This window comes from Mixophyes fleayi, chromosome 11 (genome assembly GCF_038048845.1).
Source record: "Mixophyes fleayi isolate aMixFle1 chromosome 11, aMixFle1.hap1, whole genome shotgun sequence".
NCBI classification, from domain to species: Eukaryota; Metazoa; Chordata; class Amphibia; order Anura; family Limnodynastidae; genus Mixophyes; species Mixophyes fleayi.
The window spans coordinates 80048811-80072124 of NC_134412.1; the positions used below are offsets into that span (position 1 = coordinate 80048811).

Consider the following 23314-nt stretch of genomic DNA (forward strand, 5'->3'; position numbering starts at 1 on the left):
GGCATCCGTCTTGTGCCCAACCATTCATGTTCCACCAGAGGAGCTTGGTGTCAGAACAGTTTGGGATGCGCGCTCATTGCCACAAGTTTATTGGTGCATCAATGGGCCAGGTGACAGGGGCTGCAGTGCATCTGCTAACACCACTGCTGCTTACGTGTGTTAATCATGAGGCAGATACCAAGGGCTAGATTTACTAAGCGGCGGGTTTGAAAAAGTGGGGATGTTGCCTATAGCAACCAATCAGATTCTAGCTTTCATTTATTTAGTACCTTCTACAAAATGATAGCTAAAATCTGATTGGTTGCTATAGGCAACATCCCCACTTTTTCAAACCCGCAGCTTAGTAAATCTAGCCCCAAGTGTAAATTAAACTAAGCCAAGGTGCACGTTCTGTGTCTATCAGAATTCTCTTGCAGCCTTTAGGTAAACTACAACCATGGCACACGGGTACCTCCAAAAGCGGGGTCTTATGCCAGATGGTTGTTCCCACAGTGTAGTCCAAGTGGTTATTGAAGGATTCTTTCTTATTAGTTAATGGAACAAAGGTAAAACTATGGGCAATATCAAATAGGTGTTTTTAAAACCTTGCAAGTGAATGAAAAACGCTGTTCACTCCATGGAGATTCTTCTGCTCTAATGCTGCATGCAGACATATAACAGTGGAATCGCCAAGGTGATGGGAAATAGTGTTCCCTGTTTACTTTCAGGATCAGCTGACAGAGTGCATTATCGCTTTAGGACACTTTCCTGAAGAAAAACATTGTGTGTTTGAAAGCAGTCCAATATCTCCTGAAATGGGTTAAGTCTACATCACTGCAGCCATTCTTTGGGTTACATCAATATATTGTTTTTTTTTCATTAAGTACCAGTGATATTACTGTACAAAAACTGGTTTAGCACCCAAAATAGCTGTCTTTACGATGAATAGGTGACGGGAACACTTTAATTGGTACAAGTAACATGGGAACCAAATTCTATCATTTCTACAGGTAAGTTGAGCATGAGTTACACGAACTGGCTTTTTGGATCGCTTTGCTACCTGTCCAATTATAACAGGATTTATGATAGAATTGCCATTATATAAATACAATACAGGCAATATGGTGGCGTAGTGATTAGCACTTCTGCCTTACAGCACTGGGGTCATTAGTTAAATTCCCAATCATGGCCTTATCTGTGTGGAGTTTGTATGTTCTCCCTGTGTTCGCGTTGGTTTCCTCCCACACTCCAAAAACATACTGGTAGGTTAATTGGCTGCTAACAAATTGACCCTAGTCTCTCTCTCTGTCTGTGTGTGTTAGGGAATTTAGACTGTAAGCTCCAATGGGGCAGGGGCTGATGTGAATGAGTTCTCTGTACAGCGCTGCGGAATTAGTGGCGCTATATAAATAAATGGTGATGATGAATTATGAGAAATACTGGTGGCCAATTGAAACTATACACTTTTTGGGCATTGTAAGCGGAATACATTCCCAAATATTACGGACGCACTTGTAAACGTTACTTTTTATTATAGCAATAATAAAAATTTAGATCATTTGCTATGTAGATACACTCCCAACATTATAGGACATGATTTCATGGTTCTATTATACTATAGTCATCTCTTTAACACAGCTTCTCGTACAGTACAAGGGCAGATACAAAGGACTACACAGCTCCAGTTCTACTGTGCTTGCTGTAATTACTCCATATGAAAGAGACAATCTTCTAATGACCGATCCTTAGAATAAAGACATTACATGGAGGTCAGGAACAGTTAACGACTTTAACAGTACACAAACTCGTTGAATAGAATTATGGTAGTAAATGCGTTGGTGGACACTACCACCTCTTCTACAAAGATACTGGTGGAACCGTTATCATGGGTCTTCCAAGGAATAACATTTAATTGTAGGAGTCCTGGTGAAGATCAGGATGTCCTCCACTAAGGTCCATCTTGTGACCAATGCCCATGAAAGTCTTTTCTATGTTAGACTTGTTTTGGGGTTAAAAGACGTACTTGTCCCAATGTCACACTTTCATAAGTTTTGTTTTAGGCGTTTAACCAACCACTTTCGCACATACTTTGTAGAATAGGTTCAATGAACACTACACTGAAAAAGAGATAGGAACAAGCAGAAGACAGAATATTTTGGCCAAAAGAATATCCCTGGAACCATATATGTACCAACATTAGCAGCCTGGTAAAGTGTGAATACCTACCATAAACTCTTAATATACTACACAACATGGCTTATGATGAGGAATGGAAAGAAATCAATCGTACAACAGTGGCTCCATATACATGTACTACAACTGTATTTTACATGGCCTGAAGCAAGCACATCAGTCAATACTTCGGAGCCTACTAGGTGAAGCTGTATGGGTGCATTGTTGTCAACATTCAGTGTGATGGTGAAAATTGTTCACGCTTTCTACCCCTTGCTATCTAGAAATTCATGCACCTGAATTCAGTGATCCAGGATTGATCCATACAGGGTGAGAATTCCAGAACCATTATCAAATAGCAAGACCAGAAATTGAGAAGTGCGCATAATTAATGTCCTCCCAGTAGAGATCAAGGACCCGTATTGTGTTTCTCTGCAACATTCTGTTCAATCCATCATAGAATAAAATGAACAGAGCTCACATACAGCAGTGAGTGTACCATATGAGTAATTACTCTGTATTGGACACTGCATTATCAGGCTTGCATGTAGAACAATACAAAAAGATAAATTAATATAATTCCTATTAAAATCCTAGGTTGTCATGAAGAGTATATTAGACCATGTACAAACTTTACAGCATGTTGGGTAAGCAGAAGCATTTGAATAAGCCAAAGATCAGGAGTCTTAACGCACTTAGGTGCCCACATTCCACCCAGTAGGCTCCATGCCCTTATCAAGTGCCTGTAAGTGCTACTCATATGGACGTATGTTTCAACTGAGCAAGGGCTCAGTTCTTATTAACTTTTAACCAAACAATGTTGGGATGGACGGCTAATTTAATTCAGTCCCTTCAATAAACCGTGTGTGGCGTAGGGTTAAGTCTTTGACAATCTTGTCTTCTATCTCCACCCCCACGCTCTCTTCTTCATCAGAGATGGAGAGCTTTTCCTCTTCTGTGCTGGTGACCACCACCACGTAGGATCTCCTCGTGTCCAGGACATTTGCCACTACAACCTGATGGCGATAGGTATCCAGTGCTTTCCGAGCTCTCTCGATTAAAATCTCTGGGTTGGTTTCCAGTTTAAAAGAAATAACAAAGGCTTTGGGAGCCCACTCTTTAACCAATGGGGAAAGCATTTTTGGAACCATCTTCATCGTAATCTAAAAATCAAAAGATAATTATGGCTATTAGTATGCAAAAGTATTTTACTTGTGTGATGGATACATTTAACAAAAAAAAAAACAACTTACATTATTAAAATTGAGTATAATCTATAATACAAAAATACAAATATAACAAATATACAAATGTATATACAAATACAAAAGTTAGCCAATACCATAGGGCGTGACTAGACATTTATATGTCCCATAAAAAAAAGCTTTGCAAGGGCCCCTTATACTGCCCAATGGTGAGAAAATGCACACAAAGACTTTCCTTTCAAAACCCCATCTGTTTCTGAGTTTTGCTGCAGTGGATTTTAAATCTATTTTGCATTTATATTTCTGTATGTCAATTTATCATCACCATTTTTATCCAGTAAGCATTTTGAGTTTGTCATATTAAACACCATTTAATAATGTTCTGTCTTTGTGTTCTTAAATAATTCATGTGCTAAAAAGGCTGGGTTTTTATAACGCTATATCTATGCAGGGAATTGTTCGGTTTACTGTAACTCTTAGAAAATTTAGTATCCGATTATAAGTCAAGGAGTAACTGAAGGCTACCTTAGAGGGTAAGCTCCTGAACCACATCTTAATGGTCTCAGGATTTTGCGTGCAATAGTGAGTTGGAGATACATTTTTGGGAATTTTGGTTATTTTTAGATAGATCTGGTGGTTCTGTTTTGACAAACCATTTCCAATCCACATGTTAAGCACATCCAGGTGGGTCTTCTTGTGACAACTTAGGAAAAGTTAATAAAGGGAAGGAAGGAGAATAAACAGAAGTTAAAAGTGCCAGTTTGTCCTGTCCCTACTCTATACCCCAATGTCTCTGGTGTCCCCCAAAGGAGGATAGAGAAAGTAAAATTAAAACAAAAAAGCTTTACACCACCCCCTTTTCATAACCAGTATCCCTCACCTAGTGACAACCTGCAGATGGGAAGGGATTAACATATCAAAAGTATATCCCATACCAGGCACGAGCCATTTTATGGAGAAGTGGGCGCCTTCTGCGTCTATTAGAGTTGTACAGGTGTTGGCCTGGCTGCATGTTACCAGCTAAAGCCAATATACGTGCGTTTGAAGTTGAAAATGAACTTATGTAAAAAAAGAGGTTATAGTTCTTCCTTTATAATACTTTCTCCATAATTTCCTGAACAAATATGCACATTTTTAAGCTACCTGTAATGGGCCACTAGAGGACTGGATCTTGTGCTCCGGCATCTCTGATGCTGGGATGTAGAAGTCCGACACTGCCGCAGCCAGGTAAAACAAAGCATTTGATCCTGAAAAGAAAGAAACTAGCATATATAAAGTAGTCTTGAATAACATACTAAATAAAATCAGATTAAAATTACAGATTCCATACATACACAAGATAGTTGGAGAATGTCTAGTTATCAATTTGCAATTCAAAGTTACATTTAAGTTTTAGAGCTAACCTGTAAAAACTTTATGAAGTTATTACTTGTTACATCTGAACACTATTCAGGGCCTGATTATCCAATAGGCTGCAGCCTAAGGTGTGAGACTTCTGGGGAATGGGAGTGGTGCAAACTTAGTTGGGGAGCAAAATTGTGGCAGGGAAAGATATAAACTATATTTTAAAATATAAGAGAATAGCTGTTCTCCAATGTAAAAAGAAAACATGAAAGAAAAATGTAGTAAGGTTGTAATCATGGGGCATTCACATGGTAAAGGCTAAAGACAACGAGTCATCCTTGGGCGGGCACTTGAGGATAAGACAAGTAGGAAAGACAAGGACGGCAACAGGTGCAGGTGTGACAGTGTCCTCACTCTCCACCTTCAGTAGCGCTCATTCATGCCTCTGTTCTCCTATACAGTTCTGAATTTAATAAGTGACACAGATTGGCGTGCCCCTTTTGGAAAGTCAAGTGGGGCAGTGTTTCAAAAAAGAATATTGGTGAGGGGGTGAAGGAAGTCAGATTTTAAATTAAGGACGAGTTCATTTTTATCTACCACATATTAGCATAGCATGGTAGGCAAAGGGGCGCAACATGTGTAGTATGCTATGGTGGGCAGCACAGTGGATAAGTGGTTAGCACTTCTGCCTCACAGCACTGGGGACATGAGTTTGGTTGATCATGTGTGGAGTTTGTATGCTCTCCTTGTGTTTGCATGGGTGCTCCAGTTTCTTCCTATACTCCAAAATCATATTAGTAGGTTAATTGGCTGCTATTAAATTGACCTTAGTCTATCTCAGTCTGTGTGTGTGTTAGGGAGTTTAGACTGTAAGCTCCAATGGGACAGGGACTGATATGAGAGAGTTCTCTGTACAGCGCTGCAGAACTAGTGGCGCTATATAAATAGCTGATGATGATGGTGGCTTGAATCCTTAATCAGGCCTGGACACTATTTACAAATGTCAATAAGCAGTGAATTTTACTCCACAGGTTGGCAGTGCCATCCTCTACACCACTGGTGACCCTACCTAGGGGGCTGAGGGCCCGGGCAGCAGCCAGCAGCAGGTGCAGGTAGTCAGAGAGTGTATTGAACTCTATGGGCAGCAGCCGGCCGGACTCCTTCATGCCGTGGTAGTCCTGTAACACCCGCACTATGCCCGGCAGCTGGCTCTGCACAGCCTCCACCCTGTGCTCCCGGGGGGCGCTGCAGGGAAGCAGCCGCAGTACATCCAGCCAGTTGAGGGCGGAGTAGCGGCGGCTGTACGGGTACATGGAGCGGTGACGGTGCAGGAAGATGACCGCGTACCCGGCCTGCAGGAAATACTCCGCCGAGGTGGCTCCGCGGTGGCCGCTGCTGAAGTTATCCAGGAAGCGCACGGTGCGGGACTCTAGCGGGACCTTGGTCCCCCCGGAGGTGATCAGCACCACCCGGCGCCCCTCGGAGTTATGTCCCCGGGCAAACGCCTCCATTGCCCGCGTTATCTCCTCCACGTCAGCCTGCGGAGGGGCGAAGTCCTGCCGTATCTGCTCTGCCGGGCTGGGCGCCGCCATCATATCCCCGCTATAGAACTGACAGCACGGAGTACCGCGTCACGTCCTGCGACGGAAGTGCCTGACGCCATCTTTGAACCGGGCAGATTCCAGTTACCTGAACCATTTCACATCCCTGTGCATATTACTGTACGCAGAATGTGATTTACTTCTATAAACCCAACAACTACTTTACTTCTAACACGATGACTACATCTCTGAACCAGTTACTACACCTGGTTTATAGTCAGGGCAGGACGCATGTTTTTTCCGTCACATGGCAACCAATCTCAGCGTCCTTAGCAACGGAGGTCCAGGCTCCTGCATGGGACATTTACTGAGTTATTCCTGCTCATCCCTATGGCCAACGTCAACCCGCTATCTAACCCCAAAGGGGTGAAACTGCGATGTGAGCTGTGTCACAGCCCGGCCCATATCCAGTGCACTGACTGCAAGGTCACATACTACTGGTGAGTATTGCAGTGTCTGGTTTCTATTCAACTACTTAGCATATTGCACTTGGATACCTCTAGTATTGTACCTATAGTTATTAATGTTACATGCAATTGCCAAAAGCAGTGGGTGGTAAAATGTATTATAATGTTACAAAGGAGGTGCTGGCTGTATTAACTTTGATGATAATGTCGGGGGCAAATGCAGGATTTGTAGAGGGGGGTTTCCACACCACGCTGCCAGTGGGCGTGACCAGCATGCATGGGGGCGTGGCTATAATTTTAGACAGTGCTTGGCTGCTCTTCAACTCTTCCTATCCCCATAATATACATGGGCAATGCCGCGTTCACTACTGTTAGGTGCACACAGCTCTCACTTTTCAAGCAGAGTCGTGTGAAGCGGGGGCAGGGTCCAGCCACCTCAATTATACAGTGCCCCAGGCTTGGGAGTGGGTTTCCAGGCCTATGGAAGTGATTTTGAGGGCTTTAGGATTGCCTGATTTTAGTGGTTCATCTAAAAGACATCAGTTGTGGAGCGTATTGATCAGTCAATCAAACTGTGAGGTTGCTGCAGAACATCTTGAAGGTCACATCACCTGTCTATCAATCACCATTCTGGCTCATAATGCCCCATGTACAGAGTGCAGAAGAACAGTGATTGTCCAGATTATTTCCTACAAATGTTATAAATGGTGAATTTATACCGGGCGTCAACCACTAGGAGGCGGCGAGATATAAATTGCGGATGCAAAATTTATATTTTTTGTTACCATTCTGGATATTAGTAAACATCACAGGCTTCAATTGCAGTTAGGAGTAAATACAGCGAAGGGTACAGACTTACACATAGGCAATGCAAGGGGTGCAAGTGCACTTTGTTTGTATGCAGGGAAAATACTGCTTATATTTACATGTAGCACATATGTACACTTTTACTTACACTGGAATTTAGAGTTGGGTAAGGAAGAGCCAAGTGCCCACCCTCCATCTCCATATCCCTCTGCCCATTTTAGATTTGACCCCCTGCAGAGCAATATGTTTTACCAACGCACAAAATTGTAGCTTCTAGCTGGACTTGCTCTTATCTCTAAATAGTCCCTATTTTTTGGGGGGTGGGGGATTGTTTTTTGGGGGAGCGATTTGAGGGGGGCAGGGAAGGTTAATGGTAGTGTAGTTTTCACTTTGAGGACTCAACAATGATCTTGATTTTATTATTATTTCTTTTATGGTGCACCTATTTTGGTTATCAGAGTGTGATAGCTTCTTGAATTATACACCATTTGTTTTTTTAGCACTTGATTGTTAACCAGATTATTACAATGTAGCCATAGCACAACCATTTTCACAGTGATATTCCAAGGAACAAAGTGGTATCACAGAAATATTATACAGGATCATACCTGGGTAGACATTGACCTCCATATACAGTAGTCTTTCCACCTAACCAGTTTTAATACTCGCAGAGCCTGGTTTTGATCATCCTGTCTGTTTTTCATAATAGTGTTATGTCTTCAGTGAGCTTTAAAACTGCACATCTAAATGACAAAATCCTAAAGTTAACTGAAATATCTGCCTATAAATGCAGAAATGAGAACAAATAAGAAATTGGTTAACAGCAAAAGGTGGCAGAGAGAAAACTAAATCGTTGAGTTAAAACATAAAAGTTCTCACAACACAAATACGTTACCTTTCTCTCTAATGTCAGCGCTCGCTGTCGGTATATTCTTTGGTTCTGGTCTGTGAATAACGAGTCATCCCAAACTTTATATTGTATTCCATCTTCCATCTCCTGCATCCACGTTCATCTGTCACCTGTTCTGCTTGCTGTGTGATCAATGTACTATAGACAGGCCTGGCTGATATACACTCAGATGTTTTATAACCTTGATTATGTTAAATGCATTGATGCACAAAACTGAGATTCACAAAAATCTTTCACTGCCACAATTTGTATGAAAGCCACAATTTGTATGTATTGGTGCGTAGAGCATTGAAATAGATAATAACGTTCTATCTTGTAAGCATATATGAATGTATGTATAGGTTCAGGGGCAGGCTGGGCTGGGGGGCAGGGTCATGTCCCTTAAAATGTTCCTAATAGGCTGTTGAGTCGAGTCTTGCTCCCTGGGCTTAATTTTGCCGATTTGTATAGGTTTATTTATATGATGCAGAAAATGTACACAGCACTTTACACATACTTTCCAACTCTCCCAGAATGCTCTGAGAGACTCCCAAATTCCGGTTAGTGGGCAGATTTGAAGCCTCCATGATGCGATTCTCCCCCCCCCCCCCCCCCCGTGTTAAAATGATGTGCTTGTGTCATTACGTCACAGGGGCGGGGCCAAAAAGACGCGGTTCGCAGAGCCCCGCCCCCCTCATGCTCACCTCTACACTGAGACTCCCGGAGGCCAATCGTTACAGGTTGGCAACTGTGACCTTACAGCATTAATGCCAAATTTGGAAGAATTGCAACTTTAAACATAAGAATACATTATGAAAGAGGCCTCTGCCCCAAAGAGCTTCCAATCTAACATGACATCACGAGATGACAGCCTTTGTTATGGTAAAGTATTACTTAGTAAAGGCTGATGGAACAGCACATATTTTGGGCCTTTAATGATATTTGGCCCGGTAGTGGTTCTATAGCCAGTTCCCTGATTACACATCTGCCTTAGGGGTATATTTACTAAACTGCGGGTTTGAAAAAGTGGAGATGTTGCCTATAGCAACCAATCAGATTCTAGCTACCATTTATTTTGTACATTCTACAAAATGACAGCTAGAATCCGATTGGTTGCTATAGGCAACATCTCATCTTTTACATGTATTGCTCTTATTTATCACTAAAGCACAGTTTAAGTAGTACACACTATCCATACACAAATTCTAAGACAAGTGATTTAAACACAAATTACCGATTCCCACTTGTCACTAGTGATGCGGACCACCAGCTGGCTGACTGGACCAGTATTCATGAAAAGATTTGCCAGCTACTGATTCCTGTGCGGGCAACGTTCCCTTTCTTAAACTCTGCAGAAGAGAGGACGCATTCTGTGGAGCAGTTGTTGCAGAGAAAGGTATGGACATGAATCATGTGACAAGCTCCCATGTGACCTGCGGCAGTTTCTCTGGATGTCTGTCATTCGCAGTGCTGATTAGCGGCCATAGATTCATAGGGGCAGATTCAATTCAGCCATGTTAGTGTAGGGTTAACGCGGCGTTAGTACTATTACCTTTAATACAGTAATTTTAACCTGGATATTTACTCACGGCCCAGAGAGTTGCGAGCAAAAATCAGCGTTAAAATTACTGTATTAACAGTAGTACTGTGCACTTTTACCGTACTAATGGTAAAAGTTCACTGTAGAGTGTCACAGAATAGCGGCGTGATGTAACTGCTCTCGCAGCCAATCAGTTTCCTGCATCATTTGACGGTATAACACTGGACAGGCTTACACAAGGCGCTGTGGCTAAAGAGTTAGAACAGTCCAATCATGTGAACAAGATCCATTTCCCTCTACAGAAACACTTAATTGAAGTGACCACTAAAGAAGCTCAGAGAATTCTTTACGAAGGACGCCATGAAATCGTGATCCCAGCAGCTACGCACGCCCTATCTTTCAGTATTGACGTGTATGGGCTGACGTCTGTGGAATTAGTGCCGGTGTACCTCATCCTAGCTGAAGCCAACATTGGTAAGAGTTTCATTATATGTTTAATGTCAGGATTAGAACAATGATTGTTCATGAGAGTATATCATATGATTCAGACTAGATACATTCCTGCTTCACTGTAGGCTGTACAGAAATGCAGCGCCTCAGTCATGACCCGTTCTACTTACACCTACAGTGTAATGTGATTTATATGCTCCTCCGAATAGCCGAAGTCCTGGGTGCTCTGTGACGCTGCAGAGAGGAGGACCAACCAGAAGCTGCATTTAAGATTGTGGCTTCTGATTGGTCCTCCTGCTCACCCCACACCCCCATTGGTGGTGTACTACATCCCAAGGAAAAATGGCTGCATAGAGCAGACCCCGGTGCCCCAGCAAGGGGAGTCACCCTGTTAGTGAAATGCATTTGATAAATGGTATTGGTATTCTGGTATATAAAACAAAAAAACACAGTATGTAATCAGGTAAAGGAGTAAAAAAAAAGTGATGTTTCATGACATCGGAAAGTCTATTTATTGTTTAATGTTATTGACTTGACACGTGAGACAGTTTTCCACATAAATATGGCACATGTCAGTGAACAACTTTTGAGTTATTTCCCTGAGTGATTTCTTTAGCAAACAAAGTTATTATGATAGTAATATATTAATGTATCTATTAATATCGGGCATTTTCTCTTTGTTTCCCTGTATGATTAGGTCTTGGGAATCTGGCACAGGCAGAGGAGTATCTGTCACATGCCTCTTGGACTGTGCTGAAAACTGCAGAGTGCAGCAATATCATCCGAGCCAAACTATACCGCAACCTGGGGCTCCTTTACTCTGCCAAAGGGCAGTTTGAGGATTCCCTCTACTATCTGTCTAATGACGTAAGTTACATCTACATCATGTTAATAGCATTACCCAGAAGCCATTTCTTCTGTATAGGAGTGGCTTATTTGTATACTGTCCCTATGGGGTAGTTTAAAGATCTTGCCTTGGAACCCTGACAGAGATGTATTATAATGGGAAGGGGGTTGAACGACCCCTCTGGGCTCATTAATGGCCCCATCCAACATCTGCTTGCTAACTTCGACCCACAGGATCCTGAGATGGGAGAGACTCAGCTACAGCTAGACGTTTGACCCAAGGGAGTTATTCAAAACACACTACCATAATGCAACCAAGTAAGCAATGGCTGCATACAGATATTACTCACTGGTGTTTATACATACATTATAATCACTTGTGTATTATAATCATATATGTGACAGCTCCAGATTACTCATGCAGATTATAAATTATCTATATTCGGAGCCTGATTATCCAGCAGGCTGTCTAGGCTGCAGCCTAGGGCAGAAGGCTTTTGGGTGGACCCAACATTTTTATGGCTTCAAATTTATGACAGGGAGAGATATAAACTGAAATTCATTTTAAAATACAAGAGAATAGTTGTTCTCCAAGGTAAAAATCAAACATGAAAGAAAAATGTAGCAAGGTATTAATCTTGATGTCCCCTCCACCTTCACACGCATTAGCGCTTATTCACTTCTTCATTGCGCTATACAGTTCAGATTTTAATGAAAATGAAATGTGTCACAAAAATACATTTAAAAAAACAAACAGAGCTCAGTTTCAAAATACAGGAACATTTGGGGGGGGCGTTTCTGTTACTGCCTGGTATGAAAGGGTAGTGGGCGCTATGAGCGCGTTAGGCGCCTAGGGCAGCCTGTACCCTTAATCAGACCCTGTCTATAATGAACAATAGAAAACCAGAATACCTGTAGCTTCCTGTGAAGATAAAGGGGTATATTTACTAAACTGCGGTTCTGAAAAAGGGGAGATGTTGCCTGTAGCAACCAATCAGATTCTAGCTGTCATTTTGTAGAATGTACTAAATAAATGACAGCTAGAATCTATTGGTTGCTATAGGCAACATCTCCACTTTTTCAAACCCGCAGTTTAGTAAGTCTAGCCCAAAATGTCAGGTTTATTCAGGGGCTGGCTGGCAAATTTTAGCTGGGGAGACAAGGGACATTTTAAAGGAATTAAAAATAGAGGGAGCCCACAATGGGACTGGTCCAGTGGCCCCCAACGACCCCCAGACCAACCAGCTCCTGGGTAGACCATTCATAAAGTTTCACTTGCATTTCAGAAATTGAGTTAAAAAGTAAATGATCATAGTGTAAGGTTAGTTTATTCTTCTCATGAATGCTATGTTCTTTCAGTGAACGTTCCAGATTTAACTTTAACACAGTTCTTATTGCAGCTTAGCTGCAGGTCATTAAAAGTTTTGTCCCACCCTCTCTGCCAGCAAAATCATTACAGTGAAACTTTTAAAAGTTTATTTACTTTACTGGTGACAAGATGGATAAGTTATACAACCCCACACACTTTCTTATTATACTGACTTAGGCTGGGTACACACTAAAGTGTTTTCAGCAGACTATCAGGCCAATCAGACGATAAGCGACTGATTGACCCGATATCACAATAGTGCGTACCCTGCACAGAGGAACGATTATCGTTCCAAAGCACATCATATCGTTGAACGAGATTTGTAAACTGAAGTAAAAATCTCGTTCAATGATGGAACGATGTTGTTCCAATTCTGCTGTGTGTTTACACTCTGCAGAATTGGAACGACAATTTAGCTATCAGTGTGCTGTCACTGAGAGGGGAGGCAGAGAGGAGACCATGAGTTGCCGCCGATGGTTATGACAGATGAAGAGCACAGATCTGGAAGCAGTCGTGTATAGTGTGTACACATAAATCGGCATGCTGATCGGGACTTTTTCTTTCTTTTTCCGTCCTTGGTAAAATGGCTTAGCTATGTGTTTATGCTGGGCTCCAATCTACTGAATACATCAATAACACTCACTGTGCATGTGAACAGGCCTTTGGTGTAAATCCCCTATTAGAATCCAGGAACAAGGTCATCCCCAACCAACATATAACACCCTACAATAGGGAGCATATGACTATTTATTCAGTAGGAGTATATATGATCCTTTATTATCTACATGAGGAGGTATGTAATTATTTACAGTAATAGGTATATAATTTGTTATTATCAGTAGGGGGGTATTTATTTGTTATAGTAGGGGCCTTTCAGTATTTACTGTCTACAGTAGGGGACATATAAGTCTTTATTAACTACAGTAGGATGTATATGATTATATACTACAACAGGGATGATACGACTCTGTAATCTATAGTAGGTGGCCTTACAGAATTTACTATCTACAGTAGGGGACAGCACATTAGTCTTTATTATCTACAGTAGGGTCACATGATTCCTCATAACACACACATGTTCTTAGTGAATACTGCACTGATTATACACTAGGGGGTATATTTACTAAACTGCAGGTTTGAAAAAGTGGAGATATTGCCTATAGCAACCAATCAGATTCTAGCTGTCATTTTGTAGAATGTACTAAATAAATGATAACTAGAATCTGATTGGTTGCTATAGGCAACATCTCCACTTTATCAAACCCGCAGTTTAGTAAATCTAGCCCCTGGTGTCTTTGAGAGCAGGTGTCACTTGCAGAATTTACCACTAAACATCTGTCAGCTGTAAGCATGTGATTGATGATCTTTTTTTCTCAGGCATGTTGATGGTAGGACATCCGTGACAAATGTTGCTGTTGCATGTACATACATGTAGCCTTGCAGAACATCTTTCCCTTTAATCATGACTTGTCCTCAGCTTTAGCAGCTGCTCTTAGTGAGTCTAGGTTATGAGGGGCAGTTATTAACATCACCTTGTTGTACCCCTCCCCTAATCATTAGCAGGGGCAGCTGTATAACTGAGGAGTAACCCTTCCCTGTCCATATCACACAGAGCTGCTCTATAAGGGGTTAACTTCCATGACTGTGGCACCTAACAGATGACAAGAGATATAATCAGCCTCATCGCTGTTCCCAGACATACTAACAATGTTATTCTTCTGACTCATTTCTAACTATTTAATTGTCATTCACTTTATAAATTGTATTTATAATTAATGTCATTTATTTTATAATTGACCCTAATAATAAATAATAATAAATTGTTTAAATGAGTAGAAGATTGGGTAGGCTGAGTGCTCACCGACTACCTCCAGTGACTGCTGGATAGATCAGACACATGGGGGTATATTTACTAAACTGCGGGTTTGAAAAAGTGGAGATGTTGCCTATAGCAACCAATCAGATTCTAGTTATCATTTATTTAGTACATTCTACAAAATGACAGCTAGAATCTGATTGGTTGCTATAGGCAACCTCTCCACTTTTTCAAACCCACAGCTTAGTAAATATACCCCATGGTCTTGTCTTCCTACAACTTACAACAATTAATCAGCTGAATCAGTCCATATAGTCTGTATTGGAGGGTTATATTGTGTACTAAATATTACCTGTTTATTGTCATAGAATAATATCCTATACTTTTATTTAAAAGTGTTTTCTCACCTTTAACCGGCTAGTGACGTTTTTGTATGGCTTGTGTGCAGCCTCCTGCAACAATAATACATTACTTTTTTTTCTCTAGCTTCTATCTGTGCTCTTTAGCCATGTTTATATATCCTCAGATTGTTATTTTCTTGTTCTTGCCCTGAGATCCAGCACAAGGCTCCTATCCCAGGACACCATCAGGGCAATACAGCTAGAAAATACATGTAATGTATATAGTAAAAGTTGCACAAGGGGCATGTACAAGTCAGTAAATGAAACTGTCCTGATGGTGAAAAACACTTTTAAGTATATTATTCATTTTAAATAAAGTATCTGTCAGGTGTCAGACAACAACAAACATGGTGACTTAGTGGTTAGCACTTCTACCTCACAGCACTGGGGTCATGAGTTCAATTCCCAACTATGGCCTTATCTGTGTGGAGTTTGTATGTTTTCCCCATGTTTGCGTGGGTTTCCTCCGGGTGCTCCGGTTTCCTCCCACACTCCAAAAACATACTAGTAGGTTAATTGGCTGCTATCAAAATTGACCCTAGTCTATGTGTGTGTGTGTCTGTGTGTGTGTATGTTTGGGAATTTAGACTGTAAGCTCCAATGGGGCAGGGACTGATGTGAGTGAGTTCTCTGTACAGCGCTGCGGAATTAGTGGCGCTATATAAATAAATGGTGATGATGATAATGACGATCTATTCAAAACAAACATTGTATACATAATAAGTAATTTTCAGTATATTCATATTATTAAATTACCACAACATTTTTCAAATGTCACATGACATTTAGTTCTCTTGTTCATTTAAATGGTATTTCCTTTTAATTGACAGTAAACCATCTGTTAATAATTTATTATATAAATAAGAGTAAAATCTGCAATATAACCGCCTCTAAAATTCTCCATAAAAGCATCAGTACCTCATACATGGTCAAATCTTTTTTCAAGTCTTGCAATGCATCTCAGTCATGTGTGTATGTATGTGTATATATATATATATATATTATATATATATATATATATATATATATATATATATATATATATATATATGTATGTATAAATATATATATATTAATATATTATTGATATCTTAGGTTTATTATGGAAGCACAGTATCAGGACCGAACAATATTACTACGTCCGGAGGATACTTCCATATGGCAAATATCTTCTTTCGTCAGAATAAAATGGTTATTGCCGACTCTCTATATTCTGAGGTAAGTTTTCCTGCTGTTTTAACTATCGATGTAAAATAATAAGTTCACTTATTTTTGTTTATGACTGCGGCGATGTATCTCTGCTCATTTTTCCATGCACCTCATGGGTAGTAGGCGGTAATGTGAGCAGTCATATAACGCGGTGATGTCCTGCGGCACATTGCTTCCAATTGAATTCCCCCGTATGTAGCTGGAGAGTCACTGATTGTCTGCTTCTAAACGTTCACTGATTAATTATTGCAAAATCATTAAAGTGGACCTGTGACTTTCATATATTTTCTGGGCTAATACAATGTCCTTGAGAATGTGGGGTATGAATTCTCCAGGAACCAGTATCTCAGGAATATTAGTCAGTGATGTCACTGGTTTCTAGCAAATTGATTGGCCGCATACTGGTTCAGCCCACAAAATTGACGGCTACACTTTAATCTCTCACAAGCACGGCCATTTGTACCCTTTGATTCAATCGGTACTTGTTACTAATATGCACTGTTTGCTACTTGTACAGCACTGTATAAAATGTTAACACTTTCTAAACACTACATAATAATAATTGTGGGATTGTTGTTTTTTTGCAGGTCACAGATATATGGCACTCTCACCTCAGCAGACTGGTGGATGGTCAAATACAAACTTCATCGAGAAGTGATTCTGTTTGGCTTGATGATGCTGATCAAGAAAGTTTAGGTACTAAGCGTTACAGATGACTTGTTGTGTCCACAGGAGCAGTCACACACAGCCAATCTTCACTAACACCAGCAGGCAAAGGCAGGTTGGGAGTCAATATTGTAAAAGGGTTAGGTCCATGTGGTTTGCTGGAGGTGGGGGAGGAGATGTGATCCAGGAGGGGTCAAAGGAGACAACGGTCGCCCCTCCTGATAAACTGCCTTTGTCATGGATGGACCTATCATGTTAACCAGGGCAGACTGTCCTTAGTGCACACACAATGCTTGAGTGGGATGTCCAAAAGAGCCAGTGGTCCTCAAGGATGTTGCTAAATATTGGCATGAGACTGATAGTACTAAATTTGTGGGTGATGTAGGCCTGGCCAACCAGGGAAAGTGCTCTTGTTGGCTGCTGCCCAGATTTACAGCAACCCCAGGAAGAGCAGTCACCAGGGCTGAGTGAGACAACCACCTACCTGTCCTCCCCGTTTTGAACCAGGGCCAAACGCCAATGGATGGACTGTGCACTGCAACCTGGCAGAAGGCTTCACGCCCCTATGTGCCTGAGGTCCGTAGCTGTAGCGGTTACCCACCTGGCCTTTGAAACACAGACTAAGGGGTATATTTACTAAACTGTGGGTTGGAAAAAGTGGAGATGTTTCCTATAGCAACCAATCAGATTCTAGCTTTCATTTATTTAGTGCATTCTAGAAAATGACAGCTAGAATCTGATTGGTTGCTATAGGCAACATCTCCACTTTTTCCAACCCACAGTTTAGTAAATATACCCCTAAGGATTCTAACATGCGCTCGAGTCAACGGGCCCACATGAAATCTTGTACCGCAATGAAGGTAAGAGTCTGGACACCCCAGCTGATGTGGGATCGCGTTGGCTGCCTTGGGAAGTAGAGCATGAGCGTGCATGATAGGACCAGAAAAAATGGTGAACTATGCTTCTGGTGCAGGTCCACGGCAGTTCAGATATGCAAATTGCTCGTCTTGTCAAACCGTCTAGTAGTTGGTTATCACCAAAGTTTTCTTCAGGAAAGTTAGAGCTCGAAGACCCCTCACAGTGTTATCCAGTAAAGTGACTGCTTAGATTTGGGATCAAAAAGATCTCAATCTATTCTCACACTTGAAATGGGTACGAAGCCTGGCTCATTGTCTTGTTCCAGGGTGTTAAATGCGAACACCCTGTGGGCTACTTTTGGTGGACAGAACTGGAGCTGCGGGGTGGGTTGGTTCTTGAAAATCTGGATGATAGGGTGTAAAATCGGCTCCATCCATACCGGAGCAGTAAGTCTGCATGGTGAACAGCCTCTGGCACATTAGAAGAAGTAAGTAAGTGAAGTTGCGAAGTCAGATCCATAATAACAGCATAAAGATTGGTTCTTGGTTTGGTCAGGCTGGGGCTACAAGCACGGCTGAACATGTGCCATGCCTGGACAAGGTACGATCGCTACCTCCTACCATTCGTTCTTTTACCTTCCTCTGAATCAACACATCTAGAATTACTAAAAGGTTGAAGTTACTTAGCTATAAACCATGTGAACAGATTAAAATCAATTTCAATACATAAGGTAATATTAATTAGTATCTATTTGCAAAGAAAAAAAATTACACAATATGGACAATTATTAAACTCCAATGGATCTGACTTGCAGACATTATAATACACTAGATCACTCTATTGCTCCTCCCCTGAGATCTCACTTTAATCGCTGAGTATCTCTATAACTTACAGACCCGTGTATAAAGGACTTTCAAATCGCAGCTTATACCCCATTCATACTGCACCAAAAATCCAGGGTTTTTGCCGGGGCGAGCTCAAACGACCCGGGTCTTGGTGCAGTATGAATGGTACAAGTCAAAAATCCCGGGTCTAAAAACCCGGGTCTTCAACCCGTAATTTATCGAGGGGTAATTCCCGGGTCGGACCCGGGTTGCCTGCACTATGAATGGTGCAACCCGGGTTTTTCAACCCGGGTTGCACAGAAAACAAGCTGATTGGCTGTCTGCCTGTCTCTGGAGGATGATGTCATCGGTGGGAGCCCGTGGAAGAAAAAAAAAAACAGTCACCTTTCAATGACCTAACCATTTTTCAGCCAATGAAAACTGCTCTGGTGATGACTCCCACAAAGTGCCAGGGCACAGACTTGTGCAGTATGAATGGGGTCAACCCGGGAAATTCCCGGGTCCGAGGTGCAGTATAAATGGTGTTTCTGAGCTGGGACGCTCCGAGCCCCGGCAAAAACCCGGCTTGAAAAACCTGGGATATTGCTGGGGCGGCAGTATGAAAGCGGTATTAGTGAAGCCATAAGTGTGACGCTGGAGGGGAGTCTTTAACGGTCACCTGCGTTCAGGGGTATAATGAACCACGGACACAAAGGCATTAGGAAGAACAAAGCAAAAAAAGGAGCAAGTTTGCTCCTGCATAAACCATGTTACAATGCAAGGGGTGCAAATTAGTTTATTATTTTGCACACAAGTTAAATACTGGCTGTTTTTTCATGTAGCACACAAATACTTTATGTTTACACTGACAATTTAAAGATGATCTAGGACATAAACTATAAATTTGTCCCCGCATTTTAAATTTACCTCCCCCTCAAGTGCAACATGGTTTTGACCAGGTGCAAAGTTACTCCTTTTTTATGCTTTGCTCTCCTTAATGACTCAGGCCCAGAGTGTGTAAACCCCGATCCTAAACAGGTCATCTGAGTAGTGGTTTTTCACGATGCTAAGAATAAGTGACTTCCTCTAATCTATAAGTATGCAATGACCTAATGTGATCATTCACTGGATCAGTCAGATGATTTAAGTCAGATTCATTGAAGTTTAATAAATGTCCACATTTTCTTTGATTTACAGTATATGCAATTTGAATATTTTTAAATGTGTTACTAAATGTTATTTTATTAATAACATCTAAGTTTATATATGGTGGTGTCCTTTATAATGTTTATCTGCGCTTCTTATATGGTATGACGGTTGTTTACTAATAATGACAGTCCGTACTTATACTATACAAGTTAACCCGTGCATGATACTCATGCATTCTAGTCAAATCAAGCTACTTAAGGTGTTAAAAAGGTTCTTGTCATCTTCATCGCCACACACACACTAACACACGCCGCTAGGCTTTTATATATTAGATAATGCTAAGAATTTAGTAGGTCAGTGTAATATATAACTCCGCCCAGCAGGTGGCGCTGCAGCTTGAGCACTCTGTCACCCGGTAGTTTTTTCCACACACACTAACACACGCCGCTAGGCTTTTATATATTAGATATTTGAGCCAAATATAGCCAAATCTAAATGCAATCCTGTGCCAAAATAAAACTGCTAGAAGTCATTATTCACATGGCCTGTCTCCTGCTGATCTTGTGTTGTGTTATTAGTGTATCCCCCTGTGAACTCTTTTATTTACTTTGCTATAGATGAGAACCAGGATGCTGAAGCATTACAGATGCTCAATGCTATATTTGATATCAGGCAACAGGCTTCAAATAAAGAACCAGCCAAGATGGCAAAGATACTGCATGGCCTAACAATGCTGTTCTTCCTCAGCAGGGATTTCTCTAAGGTAAGAGTCCCACCGGATTCTGCAGCAGGGCTTACATATATGCACCTCTTCTTATTACTTGACTGTAAAAAGGCAAAGGTGGTTTATCAACAGAACACATGCAGTTTTTTTGGCAACAAGGCCTTCCCTGCCTTTTGCAAAATCAGACCTTATTTGGGACAATGTGTGTAGAGATAAGCTGTCTACGAACAGGCAGATCTGTTTTGTTGGTGTGGTCCAACAGTGCTTCATATGTGGGTCTAGAATGAGCAGACCAGAATTACCACTGATCATATTTTTGATTGGGCTGGCTGAAAAATCCAGTTGGATAATGTCTAATCAATGGTCAACCACATACGGGCAGCACAGTGGCTCAGTGGTTAGCACTTCTGCCTCCCAACACTGAAGTCATGAGTTCGATTCCCAACCCTGGCCTTATCTTGTGGAGTTTGTATGTTCTCTCCGTGTTTGTGTGGGTTTTCCGGTTTCCTGCCACACTCCAAAAAACATACTAGTAGGTTAATTGGCTGCTGACAAAATTAATGCTAGTTTGTCTGTGTGTGTATGTTAGGGAATTTAGACTGTAAGCCCCAATGGGACTGATGGGAGTGAGTTCTCTGTACAGCGCTGCGGAATTAGTGATGATTACATGAGGCCCTGTGATCTGTTTGTTTGTCCGAACCACCAAAGGACTAGATCTATGCAATTTGTCTAACACATCCATTTTTCCATTACTCAATAGAAATATAGAATATCTACCCAAGTATAGCCACGAAAATGCCGGTGGATAATTGGAATAGGCTAAGGCAGTAGGATCATCATCACCATTTATTTATATAGCGCCACTAATTCCGCAGCGCTGTACAGAGAACTCACATCAGTCCCTGCCCCAATAGAGCTTACAATCTAAATTTGCCAAAAATACAGAGAGAGAGAGAGAGAAACTAGGGTCAATTTTGATAGCAGCCAATTAACCTACCAATATGTTTTTGGAATGTGGGAGGAAACCGGAGCACCCGGAGGAAACCCACGCAAACATGGGGAGAACATACAAACTCCACACAGATAAGGCCATGGTTGGAATGTGAACTCATGACCCTAGTGCTGTGAGGCAGAAGTGCTAACCACTGAGCCACCGTGCAGTAAGCTGTAATACTGAATAACAGAACAACGTGACAACTGTCTGGGGAATAATATGTCCCCAGACAGCTCATTCTAAATTCAATAATTGAATAATTGATTATGTTTATTTGCGGTTTGTAAATAAAGATGAATGTCTGTCATGATGGGAGCTGCCATTTTGGAAATAAATTTACCTCAGCAGATCTGCGATAGAAAACCCTCATTGTGTGCTATCGATGGCAGTAACGGGTTGTTTTGTTTTGTTACAGGCACATGAATGGGGCAAGAAACTCCTTCAGATTACTCAACAACTGCCGAAGAATGAGAAATCGGACAGCATTGTAGTCTTAATAGAGAACATTGAAAGGAAATTATCTACCAAACAAGTTACCTCCCCCTGATATAGTGACAAACTGTTGTATGACAAACACGAATATATTTTGGCGCTATATCAGGACTATTTTTTCATAGATCATTCAATATGAAGGGTGACCTTGAGCCAATTGCAGATGTTTCTTATAATTGACAACAAATATAATATCCTGTAACTCTATAAACTCTTGTAAATTATATAGAACAGTGTTTAGTGATGTTAGCACTTCAATAATCACTAGTAATAACATACTGTATATAATAATGATATCAGAAGTTACCTTGGAATGTAGTGCCATCATTATTAGATTTGGCATTGATCTATGTAAACTGTAAGTTATATGCTTATAAAGGGAGTTTAATAGAGCTATCAATTTAGTATTCATTATGAGTGTGTTTTATATTTTCCCTACAGCTAGGTTTCCTATATACATAGTGTATGCATGAATTATACATCTTCTTTTATCTAACGTGCTTCACCTAAACTATTTATAGTCTTCGCAATGAAAGGGTCCACGAAAAAAGCTCTTATGCTATTGATTTCAAGTTACTTCTAGGTAGCTGTAATTGTTTTTTTGCTTTAAAGAGTCCCAAGGGAAGAAATCACTTCAGTCAGGTAATGTTGTACCTCCTTGTCTGGCTTTAACGCCATTCCAGTCTCAATTAAAAGATATGTCCAGGTTTTAGACAATCGGCACAGAACTCTGGGAACTATACTAAGCCGTGATTTGGCAGGAAGCCGTTACATACACCTAATGGCGACTGTGTATTCACAAATGCAGGTATGATGTACATACTTTCATTAGGTAAATTGATCCTTAGGAGTATATTTACTAAACTGCGGGTTTGAAAAAGTGGAGATGTTGCCTATAGCAACCAATCAGATTCTAGCTGTTAGTTTGTAGAATGTACTAAATAAATGATAGCTAGAATCTGATTGGTTGCTATAGGCAACATCTCCCCTTTTTCAAACCCGCAGTTTAGTAAATATACCCCTTAGGGTATTATTAATTTTTCTTTTATTTAAATAAGAGTGGAATTGTCTGAGATACAGTGGTTTGGTTCAGTTGTCACATGACCAGATCTGGGGTCAATTTGGTCACACACAGAACAGCCAAATTTTGTAACTTAGCAATGGGGGGAAAATAACCCAGGGGCCCCACACACTGCAATTGGCCATTGTCTCCATGCACATAAAATGCGATTATCACCTATTTCCCTTACTTGTACCTCTACCCATCTTCTTCTTTTCCATTCTGAACAATTTTGGAATAGTAAGGCCATTATCTGGTTTCTGAACTAGTTTTTTCTTATCCTGACAATGATTAGCGATAATTACCATTCAGCAACTGGTTTTGTCTTCCATCAACTGCAATTGTGTGGTTCTGGATGTTGGATAGTACTTCCTGTGCAAACGCGTTTTACACTGTTTATCTAGCAGATGTTTCATAATTTTCGATCCCCAAATGCTGTTTATTTGTCTGTTTTAGTCTAAGTAACCCGCAGGAGCATCCCAATAAGTTTTCTTAATGTCTAGAATAACATT

At 41.0% G+C, this 23314-nt stretch overlaps 2 protein-coding genes across 2 annotated transcripts; one reads left to right on the forward strand and one right to left on the reverse strand.

Moving 5' to 3' along the window:
• Window positions 1-1477: 1477 nt before the first annotated feature.
• PPCS (phosphopantothenoylcysteine synthetase) lies at window positions 1478-6348 on the reverse strand. The gene is made up of 3 exons (XM_075189892.1): window positions 5770-6348; window positions 4500-4603; window positions 1478-3314 (listed from the first exon to the last, which is right to left on the reverse strand). The coding sequence occupies exons 1-3, from the start codon at window positions 6293-6295 to the stop codon at window positions 2985-2987; spliced, it is 960 nt and encodes a 319-aa protein (XP_075045993.1). The 5' UTR covers window positions 6296-6348; the 3' UTR covers window positions 1478-2984.
• ZMYND12 (zinc finger MYND-type containing 12) lies at window positions 6246-22142 on the forward strand. Its single transcript, XM_075189891.1, has 8 exons — window positions 6246-6741; window positions 9659-9800; window positions 10247-10418; window positions 11092-11261; window positions 15922-16044; window positions 16623-16731; window positions 20150-20295; window positions 21666-22142. Exons 1-8 carry the CDS (start codon window positions 6632-6634, stop codon window positions 21795-21797), a joined length of 1104 nt encoding a protein of 367 aa, XP_075045992.1. The 5' UTR covers window positions 6246-6631; the 3' UTR covers window positions 21798-22142.
• The last annotated feature ends 1172 nt before the right edge of the window (window positions 22143-23314 follow it).